The 16,214-nt window shown below is 42.6% G+C and overlaps 1 protein-coding gene across 1 annotated transcript in view; it reads left to right on the top strand.

Moving 5' to 3' along the window:
- Window positions 1-16,214, top strand: part of LOC134358777 (VPS10 domain-containing receptor SorCS1-like) — a 1,326,002-nt gene that overhangs the window by 1,251,237 nt on the left and 58,551 nt on the right. Inside the window, exon 19 of the mRNA XM_063071254.1 lies at window positions 12,699-12,885. Coding sequence (XP_062927324.1) covers window positions 12,699-12,885 — 187 coding nt within the window. The remainder of the gene's footprint in view (window positions 1-12,698; window positions 12,886-16,214) is intronic.

Raw genomic sequence — 16,214 nt, 5'->3', positions numbered from 1 at the left:
AAGTGTCACAAGTGAATTGATGAGAGCAACTAAGTGAACAATCTACACTAGTGCTTGCTGATGTGCGAGTGATGAGCTCTGGTGATAAGGTTTGGATTTTCTCAAATTCATAGCGATTTTGGAATGTAAACAATGATCGCAATTATAAACACAAGAAATTCTGCAGATGCTGAAAATCCAGAGCAAAACACTCAAAATGCCAGAGGAACTCAGCGGGTCAGGCATCATCTGTGGAAAGCAATAAAGAGTTGGTGTTTTGGACTGAGATCCTTCATCAGGACACAATGATTGCTAGTTTGTGATCTTTCAAACAGCAGTTGTTAAAGAATTTAGTTGAGGTCAATTACAATATTCTTTCACCTCCAAGCTTGATGACGATGGGCTCTTCCCTGACAGTGTGCCATGAGTTTCTTCAGTGCAAGTCATGGGGTTGCTCAGGACAACTTCTATGCCATTGTTATAAGGTGTCAGACTTTGGCAGCACAGAGGTGTAGTGGTTAGCACAACATTCACAGTGCCAGTGATTATCAATTGGGGTTCAATTCCCCGTGACCTTGTGGGTTTCCTCTGGGTGCTCCAGTTTCCTCCCACATTCTAAAAGATACACTGTTAGGAGTAGAGTTAGAGAGACGTAGGCATGTTATGTTTCTGCCAGAAGGATGGTGACTCTTGCAGGCTGCCCCCAGCACAATTGACAGACACTGTTGGTCGTTGACACAAACAATACATTTCACTGAATATTTCAATGTTCATGTTACTCTTTATCTCTATCAAATGGTTCCCTAGTATGATGAGATGGACTCAACCTCATGATTTATATCGTCATGAACTTGCAACTAATTGCTTACCTGCACCTAATTGTTTACATGTTTACCTGCACCTGCATTCTCTGTGTAGCTGTTACTGCTTTACCTTGCTCTTCTCAATACAGTGTGTAGTGATCTGATCTCTATGAACAGCCTGCAAGACAAACTTTTCACTGTATCTCAGAACATGTGAGAATAATAAATAATTCCTGTTCCAGTTCCGAGTCTCTCAGGAACCAGGAGTCATAGAGAAGTACAGCATAGAAACATGCCCTTCAGCCCATCTAGTCCATGCCTCAATACATTGATTTATGAAAGCTAATATGCTAAAAACTTTCTTTACAACCTTATTTACTTGTGATGCCACTTTCAATGAATTCTGTACCTGTATTCCAAGATCCCTTTGTTCTACCACACTCCTCAGTTCACTGCCATTCACTGTGTGAGACCCACCCTGGTTGGTCCCACCGAAATGCACAACTTCACATTTGTCTGCATTACATTCCATCTATCATTTTTCAGGCCATTTTCCAGCTGATCCAGATCCCTATGCAAGCCATGATAGCTTTCCTCACTATGCACTACACCCCCAATCTTTATGTCATCTACAAATTTGCAGATCCCATTAACCACATCATCATCCAGACCATTGATAAAGATGACAAACATCAAAGGACCCAGCGCCTATCCCCGTGGCACACCACTAGTCTCAGGCCTCCAGTCAGAGACAAAACCCTCTACTATCAGTTTCTAGCTTCTACCGCAAAGCCAATGGCTAATCCATTTTCCTACCTCATCCTGAATGCCAAGCAACTGAATCTCCCTGATCAGCCACCCATGTAGGACCTTGTCAAACGCCTTGCTAGAGTCCATGTAGACAACATCCACTGCCTTGCCTTCATCCATTTTCCTGAGAACTTCCTCGAAATACTCTATAAGATTGGTTAGACATGACCTACCAGGCACAAAACCATGTTGACTATCCTTAATCAGACCATGTCTATCCAAACGCTTATATATCCAGTCCTTTAAAGTACCTTCAAATAACTTTCCCACAACTGATGTCAAACTCACTGGCCTGTAATTTCCAGCTTTCTGTTTCGTGCTTTTTTTAAATAGTGGAACAACATTGCTATCCTCCAATCCCCTAGTACCTCTCCTGCCGCTAAGCATGTTTTAAATATCTTTGTTAGGGCCATGGCAATTTCTGCACTTGCCTCCTGTAGCATCCGCAGAAACACTTTATCAGGTCCTGGGGATTTATCCACCCTGATTTACCTCAATTCTATAGACTCTTTCCATCTCCTGAGTAAATACAAATGCAAAGTAGGCATTTAAAGATCTCCCCCATCTGTCTGAGTCCACACATGAATTACTGTTCCGGTCTTCCAGATGACCAATTTTTTCCCCAGCAATCCTTTGCTGTTAACATACCTGTAGAATCCCTTAGGATTCTCCTTCACCTTGTCTGCTAGGGCAAACTCATGCCCTCTTTTTGGCTTCCTGATTTGTTTAAGTGTTCTCTGGCATTTCTTGTACTCCATAAGCACCTCATTTGTTCCTAATTGCCCATACCTGCTATACAACACACACAAAATGCTGGAGGAACTCAACAGGCCAGGCAGCATCTGGGAAAAGAATACAGTCGATGTTTCGGGCTGAAACCCTTCAGCAGGACTGGAGAAAAAAAGCTGAGGAGTAGATTTAAAAGGTAGAGGGAGGGGAAAGAGAAACACAAGGTCATAGGTGAAACCTGGAGGGGGATGGATGAAGTAAAGAGCTGAGAAGTTGATTGCTAAAAGAGACAGAAGGCCATGGAAGAAAGAAAAAGTGTGGGTGGAGAGGGGGAAGAGCACCAGAGGGAAGTGATGGGTGGACAACAAGATAAGGTGAGAGAGGGGCAAGTGGATGGGAAATGGTGAAGAGGGGGTGGGGGTGGAGGCATTACCGGAAGTTTGAGAAATCAATGTTCATGCCATCAAGTTGGAGGCTACCCAAATGGATTATAAGGTGTTGTTCCTCCAACCTAAGTGTGGCCTTGTCACAACAGTGGAGGAGACCATGGATGGGCATATCGGAATGGGAAAGGGAAGTGGAATTAAAATGGGTGGCCACTGGGAGATCCCACGTTTTCTGATGGGGTGATTGGACCCTGCTATGCACCTTGTTTTTTCTCTTAACCTGTGCTGGTCCTCTCTGATGTGACTGGTCACCACACTCCTTATGAGAAGAATCAAATTACATAGTACTGCACTAAGTGTTAGTGGGCCATCAGAAGCTCTAGATATCGGAAGGAGGCGATGAATAGAAAACACACAGCTTCGGAAATAAAAGTGCAAACACGAGGAAATCTGCAGATGCTGGAAGTTCAAGCACCGCACATAAAATGCTGGTGGAACGCAGCAGGCCAAACAGCATCCATAGGAAGAAGCACAGTCGACGTTTCAGGCCGAAACCCTTCGTCAGGACGGCCTGAAATGTTGACTGTGCTTCTTCCTATGGATGCTGTCTGGCCTGCTGCGTTCCACCAGCATTTGTATGTATTACTTTCGGAAATAAGTTTTGTTAATAAAAAAAACAAGGTATACAAAATATTTACATGAGTAAGAGCAATTCAAAATTCAACATTCTGTACAGTTCCAAATCTCAGATATCAAACAAAAGCCAAATTCCTGTTTGTTAATATCAGTGATATTCATTAGGATAACTTTTACTACTCCAATTCCTCTAATTAGACCCAAGTGTTATTCCCTAAAGGTGTGCGGACTAACCTTTCCTTTTTATTTATCCCTAGTTAGAAAACTAATTCTAATTGAATTCCTAATCTTAAGTAGTTTGTTGACTTCAGTTTCAGTTCAAGTCAGTATGTCTACAAATTTAAAAAATATGTATCTATGCAGCTTAACTCCTTTCACGAAAACAACGCTTTTAAACAAAGTATATCTCATTCAGTAACTTATCAAAATCTTTGCAAAAATAATCAGTTCTTGCATAAAATCAAATTCAGATCCTTCGAATGAAAATAAACTTATACATCCCACCGTATTAAATGCTCTACGTCATGAAACATTTCATTTCCACACTGGGTCTTCAGCGTGGGTCGCTCGCCAGCTTGTTTCTTGTTTCATTGGATGAAATCAGTTGATCATGCACGGGAAGTCGATTCACTATACTTACACAAAAAAAAAACCTGACCTAATCTCTTGGTGTGATTTAATAGAGCTAATTCCTGATTACTCGGTGGAGATCTTGGAGACTCGTCTCTGCTGATATTGTCTCATTACAGCTGCTGCTTGTTAGTAGTTACTAGTAGGCAGCCATCGATCCCAAGGGGTCATGGGTTTGCACCTCTGGTGGACTGTGCCCTTTCCAGGGCACAAGCCTGGGCAGGAAGATTTGAAGAACCGGCTGGTGCCCATGCAGCGAGTTCCCCCTCTCCCCATCACTGATGTAGTCTAGGGGAAGGGCAAGCGCTGGTGCAGCTTGGCACCAGTGTCGTCACAGAGGTTGCCAGAGTGAAGCTGTAAACAACACCAAGCTACCTTAAGGACCCCGGCTTTGGATTTCTTCCTTGGAGTTTACTTCCGAAGCCGTATCCCATGGGTGGGTATGCCACAAGGCAGTGGCGGTTTAAAATCAGAGTTTTCCTTCTGGGTAGGCTGTTGTCCAAGGCCGAAGAGCCCCATCTGTCTGAAGCGACTGGTTTTGAGGTGCCAGTGGTCCACCTTTGCCTCTTCCCTTGTCAGTAGAAAGTAAGTAAGGTAGGCATACTCACTACTAATTCCACTTATGACAGTTTTATATGTTTAAATCCTCACATATATTATAAAATCCTCGCATCGCTTCTTTCCCCCCCTCCCCACCCACAAGTTCTTTTTTTAAATCCGGTTAGTCTTGTTTTCATCCCTTCACAAGTGGAACTTTCTAACAATACATCTTTAAATTTAATTAACCTGGGTTATACCAGCCTCAGTATCTCTTGAAAACCAAGTTTCCCAATATTTGTTACCTTTACTTTTTTCTGACAAGCAGGCAGATATAAGCTTTGTACTCTCAAAATTTCGTTTTTGAAGGCTTCCAACTTTCCAAGTACACCTTTACCAGAAAACAGTCTGTCTCAATCCACACTTGCTTGTTCATTTCTGACACCATCAAAATTGGCTTTCTCCAATTTAGGATCTTAACCCGTGGAGCAGATCTATCTCTTTGCATATTTACTTTGAAACTAATGGCATTGTGGTCACTGGATGCAAAGTGCTTCCATACACATACTTCTGTCACCCGCCCTGTCTCATTCCCTAATAGCAGATACAGTATAACACGCTCTCTCATTGGGACTTCTACGTATTGTTGAAGGAAACTTCCCTGAACACACTTGACAAACTCTATGGGAATCCCAGTCAATATGTAGAAAGTTAAAATCTCCAATTATGTTTTTTGCAACAGTATGCAATCTCTTTACAAATTTGTTCCTCCAAATCCCTAGAACTGTTTTTTTTTGTAGAAGATGATCATTTGATTGAAATTTCCCTTCAGATTTATGATCACAGTCATGGGAACATAAAGCAGCTGGTGAGAGGGATGAATATGTTGCATGTAATAGACTGAGGGCCAGACAGAATGCTGGAAGAACTCAGCAGGTCAACCAACATGACCTGTGACTTTTTGCGTTTTGTCTGTTGCTCCAGATTCCAGCTTCTTCAGTCTCTTTTGTTCCAAACACATTGAGATTTCCTAAGAAAATTCCAGATTATTCTGTTAAAAAAATGTCCAAACATTGTGGTGACTGATGGAGTGGCAATTAATATTGACACACAGTGCATTAAATAGTAAAGGATATTGGAACTGGTATCTTGTATCCTAGCTTTAAAACCAGACAATAAGTTATTTTGTGCAGCACACACAAAATTCTGGAGGAACTCAGCAGGCCTGGTAGCATCTATGGAAAAGTGTACAGTCAAGGGTTTAGACTGGAAACTTCTTGCTTGGATTTCCAGCATCTGCAGATTTTATCTTCTTAATAAATTATTTTTGATGTTCACGCTGAATGAACTTCACAGCATAGCGGAAGCTTCACGTTCAAAATCACTAAACTGTAACAATTTGTCATAAATTCTGATATAGACGCCTCAGAGGAAATAATGTGTTATGCCTGTTGAAATGGTACTGCTCTGAAGTTACCCTAAAGAGTGATACATTAGTTTCTGTCAAATTGCAGTGAATTATTTATTTGCTGAGTGCATTTTTATGGAGACAAACCCTAGCTCCTCACTTGCTAAGTTCAGCCCATCATTCCATTCAGTAAGAGGACAGCCCCCTACAATATGGATCCTACTTAGATTTCAAAGAGCATTTGTATGAATGTCCCAAGGTGTAGGTAGCGTCTGCATAATCCCTGACCTTCCCTAAGTCTGTTCAGCACAGGAACACAGCTCCAATGGGGCACTGTGAACAGTTGGTTCTTCATATTGATTTCATTGAATCATGCCAGCTTTATATACGTGCCAGAGGTCTGACTGGGTGTACTTTCCAATAAGGCATCTGAAAAACAATTTTTGTACTTGGACATTGATTTCTGTAGAAGCAGCCCTGAACCTGCAGATAAATGTTGCAGTTGAGAGATCTGTCTGTATAATGTTGAGCCTTCTAACGTCACTGTCAGATGGCAATGGTCTACCTGACCTGCTCGTTTCTTCCTAATTCATGTTCGGTTCTTCATACTGAAACTGAACATTGGTTGGCTGAAGAAGATGGCGCCAGCAAACAGCACAGCCAAAGGTGACGTCCTTCATACAGTTCATAAAACTACTTTCACTTCTTTTACATCTTTTTCTTCTTTCCAATATGATGTTGATGGTGTATTTTGAGGCTGATTGAGCAATTTGGCACTTTGCTATCTCTGAGGGAGTTCAGTGAGGTTTCAAACAGTGTACAGCCTGGAGATCGAGAAGCCTGAAGACAGGGCACTAGTGCATGATTAACTCTATTTCTCACCAATCTCTATAAAAACCATCATTTTAGACCAGAATTAGGCCATTGGCCCAATGTGTCTGCAGTGAGTAAGAGGGAGAGAGAAAGAGTCATGGCTGATCCTTTTTCCCCTCCTCAGCCCCACTTCCTGGCCTTCTCCCCGTAACTTTTGATTTTGATGTCGTGTCAAGACCCTATCAGTCTCTGCCTTAAATTCACCCAGTGACCTGGCCTCCACAGCTGCCACAAATAACAATTTCCACAAATTCACCTCCATTTGGCTGAAGAAATTTCCCCACATCTCTGTTTTAAATCATTGATATACAGCATAAAAAGAAGCAGTCCCAACACCAACCCCTGCAGAACTCCACTAGTCACTGGCAACCAACCAGAAAAGGATCCTTTTATTCCCACTTGCTGCTTCCTACCAATCAGCCAATGCTCTAACCATGTTAGTAACTTTCCTGTAATACCACGGACTCTTAACTTGGTAAGCAATCTCATGTGTGGCACCTTGTCAAAAGCCATCTGAAAGTCCAGATAGACAACACACTGAATATCCTTTATATCCTACTTGTAATCTCTTCAAAGAATTCCAACAGGTTCATGAGGCAAGATTTTCCCTTAGGGAAACCATGCTGACTTTGTCCTGGGTCACCAAGTACTCCATCTCGCCAAAATTTGTCGAGCAAAATTGAGATCAGTGAGGATGAGAGTGGGAAGAAAGCGAGTGTTCCATGCAGTCTGCCTGTGTTTGACCAGTCGCATGTGCTCTCTCTCTCTCTCTCTCTCTCTCCTTCTCTCTCTCTCTCTCTCTCTCTCTCTCTCTCTCTCTCTCTCTCTCTCTCTCTCTCTCTCTCTCTCTCTCTCTCTCTCTCCTCTCTCTCTCTCTCTCTCTCTCTCTACCTCTTCCTCACTGCAGCCAGAGTCTTGGGTCTTAAGCAAGGTTTTATTGATGTGGTTTGTGGATTGGACTCTGTACTTCATGATATGATGTGTTTCTGGTTTCGGACACTCCTTTTTAATTGCTATTTTGTACGATTTTGATCGGGGCAGTCGAGCTCTTCAGCTTGCAGCCAGTGAATGTTACAGTGCTAAACTGAACTGAACTGAACTAGACTCTGTGGTTTGATGTTTTATATCCTGTGTTTTTTGCTCATTTTTTGCTGTTTGTGCAATTTGTTCTTGTTTAGGGTTAGGGTTAGGGTTATGAGTTGGTGATTTCTTCAAACGGGTTCAATAGTGTTTCTTTGTTTTGTGGCTGTCTGTGGGAAGACAAATCTCTTGGTTGTATACTGCATACATACTTTGATAATAAATGGACTTTGAACTTTGACCATCCTACCTTCACCACCAACATTGCATTATCCTTCTACCTCTTCATCTCTTTCCTTCTCTTCTCATACTCACCTCCCCCTTCTCCAAGAGCTCCACTTCCCTCCAGTCTATTCCAGCTCTTCTCTAATTTAGTCCAAAACACAAAACAAGGAGTAAGATCTTCCACCCTCATTCAGGTACTCATACCAGAAACTACTCAAACATGAGGACCTGAGATATAAGGAAAGGTTGAATAGGCTCGGTTTTTATTCCCTGGAGAGTAGTAGAATGAGGGGAGATTTGATTTAGCGTATATTACAAGCAGTCTAGATAGGGTAAATGGAAATCTATTTTTTCTATTTAGGTTCAGTGAGACTAAAAACCAGGGGTCATTAGTTAAGAGTGTAAGGTGAAAGGGAACCTGTCAGGGAACTTCTTCACATAGAGTGTAGTGTGAATGTGGAGTGAGTGGTTGATTGCAACATTTAACACAAGTTTGGATAAATACAGCACAAATTTAGTATGAACATAGAATTCTCCAACTTCCGGTAATTCCCTCCCCCTCCCTTCCCTTATCCCTATGTCACTCTGCCCCCTCCCCCAGCTGCCTATCACCTCCCTCATGGTTCCGCCTCCTTCTACTATGCATTGTGCTTTCCCCTATTCCTTCTTCACCTTTCCTGCCTATCCCCGCCCTGTCTCCCCCCCCCACCCCTTTATCTTTCCCCTTACTGGATTTTCACCTGAAACCTACCAGCCTTCTCCTTCCCACCCTCCCCCCACCTTCTTTATAGGGCCTCTTCCCCTTCCCTCTTCAGAACTGACGAAGGGTTCTGGCCCAAAACGTTGACTGATCGTTTCCACGGATGCTGCTTGACCTGCTGAGTTCCTCCAGCGTGTTGTGAGTGCTGGATAAATACATGGACGGGAGGGATATGAAGAGCTATGGTCCAGGTGTAGACAGAATAACAGTTTCTGAATACAGAATCTGTTTCTGTGCAGTGATGTCCTATGACTTCCTCACAGTAATCCCCATTTACAAAGCTGGGCTCAGGCCTTTCCTAGAAACCGGAGCCTCTGCACTATTGTGGAAGACTGTTTGGGAAACCTAATGGACCACCTTACATTGGCTTCATAATTCCGCTGAACTGGATTCACCAGACAGGAATTGTGCCAGGTTGTTCCTGAGCCAAGCTTAACAATCCCTATTCTAAGCAAACAGAAAGTTGAACGTACAGTACACCACAGCACACGTCCTTCAGCCCACAGGGTGATACCAACCTCTTCAGCTACTCTAAAATCAATAATGCTTCCCTCCCATATAACCTTCCATTTTTGTAAAATCCATGTGCCTATCTAAGTGTCTCTTAAACGTCTTTAATGTGTCTCCCTCTACCACCATCACTGGTACCATGCACCCTCCACTCTTTGAGTAAAAACCTTCCCTCTGACCATCCCCTCGCCCATAATTTCTAACAACTCCCTTAAAATTACGTCTTCATGTATTATCCATTCCCACCCTGAGTGAATGTCTCTGACTCTCCAATCTATTTATTCCTCTTATCTTCTACACCTCCATCAAATCGCCTCTCGTTCTACCTCCAGAAAGAACAGCCCTAAATCACTCAACCTTTCCTCACGAGACATGCTCTCTGATCAAGGCAGCATCCTGATAAATCTCCTTTGCACCCTCTCTAAAGCTTCCACGTCGATATATTAATCTCACTTCTCAGGTAATTTTTTGAGCATGAATGAGTTTCTGGTTTAAACAATTTTACAAATATTTTAAAATTTATAAGAGAAGCAATAGATGTTGATGATGTTTAATTCTCCTGAGTAACAGGAGAACTGGTGTGTGTGGTGACAGAGGAGTGGGGAGAGGCCTTCACTGGCTGTGAAAATATTTCTGTGAAGGCAGCCGTCTATGCTGTGTCAAGTACTGGCAGCCAACCCTCCTGGGGAGATGCAAGAGACTGCAGATGCTGGAATTTAAACCAACATCCGACATGCTGTAAGACATTGGTGAGGCCTGACTTGGAGTATTGTGTGCAGTTTTGGTGACCTACCTACAGAAAAGATGTAAATGAGATTGAAAGAGTACAGGGAAAATTTACAAGGATGTTGCCGGGACTGGAGGACCTGAGTAATAGGGAAAGATTGAATAGGTTAAGACTTGGAACGTAGAAGATTGAGGGGAGATTTGATTGGGATGTACAAAATTATGAAGGGTATAGATAGAGTAAATGCAAGCAGGCTTTTTCTACTGAGGTTGGGTGGTCATGGGTTAAGGGTGAAAGGGAACATGAGAGGAAATTGCTTGTGAGAGTGTGGAACAAGCTGCTAACGCAAGTGGTGCACACAAACTGAATTCCAACATTTAACAGCAGTTTGAATATGTACATGGATGGCAGGGGTATGTAGAGTGTTGGTCCAAGGTGCAGGTTGATGGGAGTAGACAGTTCAATTGTTCAGCATGGACTAGGTGGGCTGAAGGGCCTGATTCTGTGCTGTACCTTTCTATCATTCTACACCGGAAGAACTCAGCAGGTGAGGCAGCTTCTGTGGATGGAAATTGACAGACGGCATTTAAGGTCAAGACCTTCCATCTGGACCAGATGTGAGATCTTGATCTGGAATATCGACTACTCGTAGTTCTCCACAGAATGCTGCCTGACAAGGATCTCGTGTACTGCCCCTGTGCAGGACCACTCCAAGGGCCAGAGTAGAACAGAGAGCTCACCCAAGGGGTAGCTCCCGGGAGAGAGCTCAACACTTCACAAATGAAACAGGAGCTATAAGCCCTCAGGCCTAGCTGCCAGTAAGTTCACACCTGATGTGATCTTGGCCTGTTTCCTGCCTGCTGCCCCAAAGCTTCAGAATCCCCAAGGAGTCCAAGACTTTGTCCAGCTTGTATTTGAATACATTCAGTGTTTCATCCTCTCTAGATTTCAAAGACAGAGAATGTCAAAACTCTCTATGAGAAACAAATCCTTCTAATCTCCATCTTAAATGAAAGCCACATTTCTCCATCAGCCCTCCAGTGACTAACCCTCAGCTAGGGGCTGCCTGTCAGATTCAAGGCTTTGGTGTGACATGTTAACTGCTTATCTGATTTATAATTCATGTTTTATAAGACATGGTTTCTTTGCCAACTGTCAGCACTCCTTTGCTACATAAGAGCATTATCTGTTTCACTGTCTGGAGTTCATTTAAGCAAGTGTCAGTGTAAGATAGCATGATTATCTCAGAAATTAGGGAACAATTGCTTATAAAATCACCTATATGATGTTTGCAACACACACAAAATGCTGGAGGAACTCAGCAGGCCAGGTAGCATACAGGAAGTTCAAGAAGAGGGATGTTCCAAACACCCTCAGAGTTCACATCTGGGGCAAAACTGTCCCCATTCCACTCAATTACCTCCACCTCCGCCACACAGTGTATAACAACTGCACTTTTTTCCATAGATACTGCCTCCAGCATTTTGTGTGTGTTGCTCGGATTTCCAGCATCTGCTGATTTTCTCTTGTTTGTGCACTGTAATATCTCAGCAAGGCTTCTTCCCAGATCCTCAAACTCCATGTGGAGAGAACAAAAAAGATTGTCCGCAAGAAAAGTAACTGGATAACACAGCCAGGCGTTGCTTTAGAAAGGATGATGAAGGCCTGTTAATGGCAACTAATCTGTCTGAAAGAGATGCAGAGGGTGAAGGGAGGAGAGGGAATTAAACACGCTGATGCTGTGAGATGTAATGCACTTCAGTTGCTGGAAATCTGTCACATGAGATTGCTGGAAATACACACAGGATGGTATGTGATTTAAAAGAAGCTAGAAGCCATGTGTCCGCAGAGGCCTGCTGTTCTTGTTTAGGCTCCAGTATTATGCATCATGATTGTATTGGTTTGTTATTGTCACATGTACTGAGATAGAGTGAAAACCCTTTGTTACGCATCATCCAGACAGATCATACAGCACTCGATCAAAGAACATAATTACACTGAGGCAATAAGCAAGAAGGAGAAGCCACAGTTGCAGAGAAAGTGCAGGGCAGGGAGATAAATAAAGTGCAAGGGCTTGACAAGATGGATTGTGCAATCGAGCGTTCAAGATTTCAGCTTTTAGCATATAAAAATTATATTTAACAGTCTAATAATAGTGCAATAGAATCTATCTGGTGGTATGTGCTCTCAGTTGCTGTATCTTCTGCCAGGCAAGAGAGGGGAGAAAGGAGAACGTCCAAGTGGGAGGGGTCCATGGTTATGACACCTGCTTCCCTCAGGCAGCAGGATGTGTAGAAAGAGACAGCAGAGTGCAAGCTGCTTTGTGTGATGGATTAGGCTGTGTTCACAGCTCTCAGCAATTTCTCGCAGGCTGGTAGATATTGGTTCTAGTTTTCTGTAGAATTCCCTGGATTCTTCCAGGGCGTCCATGATAGTAAATGTAATCTGATTGTTAAGGAACTAGGGAAAGGAGATATACATCTGATTATGGCAGTGAAAATGTCCTCTTTTTGGCATTAAAGTTTAATAAAACTTTTGTTCTATCTACAACTTTTCAAATAACATTGAGCAGTTTGCTAACCCTTCTGTTTCTATGCTGACACAGGGAGATATTCTGAGGACCAGCCTGCAGATAGAATTTGGCGACGGTACTGCAGTTACCTATGCTAATCTCAGCTCTATCAAAGGAGGGATCAAGCACGTGTACAAGCAGAGCGGAGTCTACCGTGTCATTGCACAAGCAAAGAACAGCCTGGGATCCACGCAAGCTATCCTGTTCCTGCATGTAAATTGTAGGTCAATATTATAAAGTGGAAAGTGTACCATTGATAATATAGAGAATACAGCAGTGACTTACAAGGATGTTGCTTGGATTGGAGAGCATGCCCTATGAGAATAGGTTGAGTGAACTCGGCCTTTTCTCCTTGGAGCAACAGGGGATGAGAGGTGACGTGACAGAGGTGTAGAAGATGATGAGAGGCACTGATCATGTGGATAGCCAGAGGCTTGTTCCCAGGGCTGAAATGGCTAGCATGAGGGGGCATAGTTTTAAGGTGCTTGGAAGTAGGTTCTCTGAGATAGGTACATGGAATTTAGAAAAATGAAGTGCTATGTGGTGGGGAAACTCTAGGCAGTTTCTCGAGTAGATTATATGGTCAGCACAATGTTGTGTGTTGAAGGGCTTGTAATGTGCTATAGATTTCTATCATTCTATGTTGAAAGGCTCAGAAACATAGTGAAATCAATGAATGGTGTAAGGACCTAGGCTGTTGGCTTGTCACAGCAATTTATGCTTAGCTATTTTCATCAAGTGTGCAAAATTGTAGGATCGGATGTAAGACTCTATCTTTGAAATCTGGCTACATTTAATTCAATACCATTCAAATTTGAGCAGAGTGGCAGAATTGTAGGACAGTACAGCATGGATCAGCCCAATGATTCGACACTAACATCTGCTCCCCCTGCCCAGCTAATACCAATTTCTTGCATTCAGCCTATATCCTGTCTCTCTCCTCCATGTAGTCATCTAAGTGCTTCTTCAATGATTGTATTGTACTGTCCTCAGTCAGTTCTTCTAGTACTCACCACTCTCTGCATGAAGAAGTCCCCTTCAGGTGCCATTTAAATCTTCCTACATCCCACATTCTGAAGCATGCTCTCTAGTTTTCGCCTGCCCTCACACAGAGGCTAGGTACCATGCTGACCAAGATGCCCACCTAAGCCAATTTCAATTGCCTGTGTTAGCCCATGTCCCTCTAACCCAGGGGTTCACAACCCTTTTTATGCCATGGACCTCTGCTATTAGCAAAGAGGTCTATGACCCAGGTTGGGAAACCCTGCTAAATCTTTCATGTTCATTTTATCTTTTAAAGGTTGTTATGGTACCTGCCTTGGCTACCATTGACTAAAGGTAAATTGCCATCCTCTGGGTAACCCTGGAATATGATGGCTTTTGTGTCATATCACAGGATCTTTTCCTTCCATCATAGAGCCTTCCAATTTACCCCTTTCCTTGCTCCAATGCATTTTCAAAATTGCTGACTGAAGTGTTCTTTATAAGACTTGCATTCATCTTCGGCATTTCAAATTTAGTTAATGTAGCTTTCTAAACTCAGATGAGGACTCAGTGTGAGTTAGAATGCAGTAAAACTGATGAGCTGGCACCCTTGAGACTCTGGAAGACTAACAGATTTATTACACTATTGGATATTCCTCCTGTTAATGCCTCAAAGCAATTTTATTTCACTTTCTTTACACGGTAGGTTAATAAATTTTCTGAGGATCCTGTTGAGACTTAAAAGAAAGTCCTGATCAGTGAACCCTGATGAATGCAAAGGGAGCTTACAACACATAATCCAATGAACCAGATAATGTCCCATCAAGATTTCCAAACAATTAGATACTGAATTGTGGACTTTGACGGTATATCATGAGCTACAGATCGGAAATCTATCCTTTCCTATTTTCTCTAGGATCTCCCAGATGCTGATAAGAAAGTTCTCATGCTTTTTTATTATCTTGGATTATGAAACTGAGTATTTTACTTCCCATTTATATAGGTAATCTGGAGGAGGGGTCAATAGGTAAGATCTCAAAGTTTGCTGATGAAAACAAAAGTTGGTAAGGGCATCGTGTGATGAGGATATTGTGATTCTACCCTGGGAGTACATAGATGAAAACTTGGCCAAGGGAATTTAATATGAGGAAGTGTGAGGTCAACTACTATTGGCTGAAGGTAAATTCCCAGCTTTTGCTAACCCTAGAACTTGATGGCCTTTCTGTCCTCTCACAGAATATGATTTACAATGAGTCTCAATCTAATTGATGGCCAACTAATGATCACAAATTTGGCACAGACAGCTATTAATCAGAATGTTCATGGTAGAAAGGGAGCTAGACTAGAAGAAAGATTGACATTCAGAAGCTAAGAACAAGGACAAGGGCACAGTGGTCCAAGAGGGAAAAATTAACATTGAGGTCGGCACAGTCATTGTGGACCAAAGGACATGGTCCTGTGCTGTATTCTTCTATGTTCCACAACTCAAATTAGAAAACCTCAATATCTCAGAGTGTTATACCATGGGTTTACATTGATGGAACATTCACAAAGACTGATAAGCAGCCAATGTGCACAAGATAAGCTATGCAAATAGAAATACAGCAAATAGTAAATAAATAAACAAACAATACTGAGTACGTGAGCTGTAGAGTCCTTGAAAGTGGTTCTGTCAGTTATATTCAGTGTTCAGCTCAGTGTTGTGGTGAGTGAAGTTGTCAGTGTGAGGTCAGGAGCTAGATAGTTAAAACTGGTGGCATGTGACCTCAGTCTTTCGTACTTTCTACCTAATGGAAGCAGCAAGAAGAGAGCATGGCCTGAATGGTGGGGTCCTTGATGAGAGATTCTGCTTTTCTTGTGAAAGCACTCTTTGTAGATGCACTCAGTGGTGAAGAGCGCTTTTCCTGTGAATGGAGTGTATGCATTATTTCTTGTAGGCTTTTCCATTTATAGGCATTGGTGTCTCCATACCAGATCGTGATGCAACCAGTCTGGATACACCCCACTGTGCATCTGTAGGAGTCTGTCAAATTTTAGATAACATGCCAAGCTTGCACAAAATTCTAAGAAAGTAGAGGAGCTGCCGTGCCTTCTTGGTAACGACTCTCACTGTACCTGCTGGGACCAGGACAGATCCTCTGAAATGATAACACCAAGGAATTTAAAGTTACTGACCCGCTCCTCCTCCGATCCTTTGATGAGGCCTGGCTGGTGAACCTCTGTTTTCCTCCTCCTGTAGTCAATAATCAGCTCTTTGGTTTTGCTGATGTTGAATGATAAGTTGTTGATGTGGCATCAATAAACCAGTTTCAAACTCCTTCCTATATTCTGATTTGTCACCAACTTTAATTCAGTCAACAGTGGTGGTGTCATCAGCAAACCTGATACTTCAGTGTGGAAGTATTCATGAATATCATTCTCCTCCCCCCCACCTCAGACTGGCTATGTTCTCCTTCCTAATACTGAAGACAGAGGGGAGATCTCAGTTCTTCAGGTCTAACCTAGTCTTAGTTTGTGTGTCTCAAGCACAAAAGGCAACACCCACAGAGCACCATGGAGCATCCA

The sequence above is a fragment of the Mobula hypostoma genome, chromosome 19 (assembly GCF_963921235.1).
Source record: "Mobula hypostoma chromosome 19, sMobHyp1.1, whole genome shotgun sequence".
In the NCBI taxonomy this organism is placed as follows: Eukaryota; Metazoa; Chordata; class Chondrichthyes; order Myliobatiformes; family Myliobatidae; genus Mobula; species Mobula hypostoma.
Note: the sequence above shows the minus strand (reverse complement) of the source record. Positions and strands in the feature narration are given on the sequence as shown.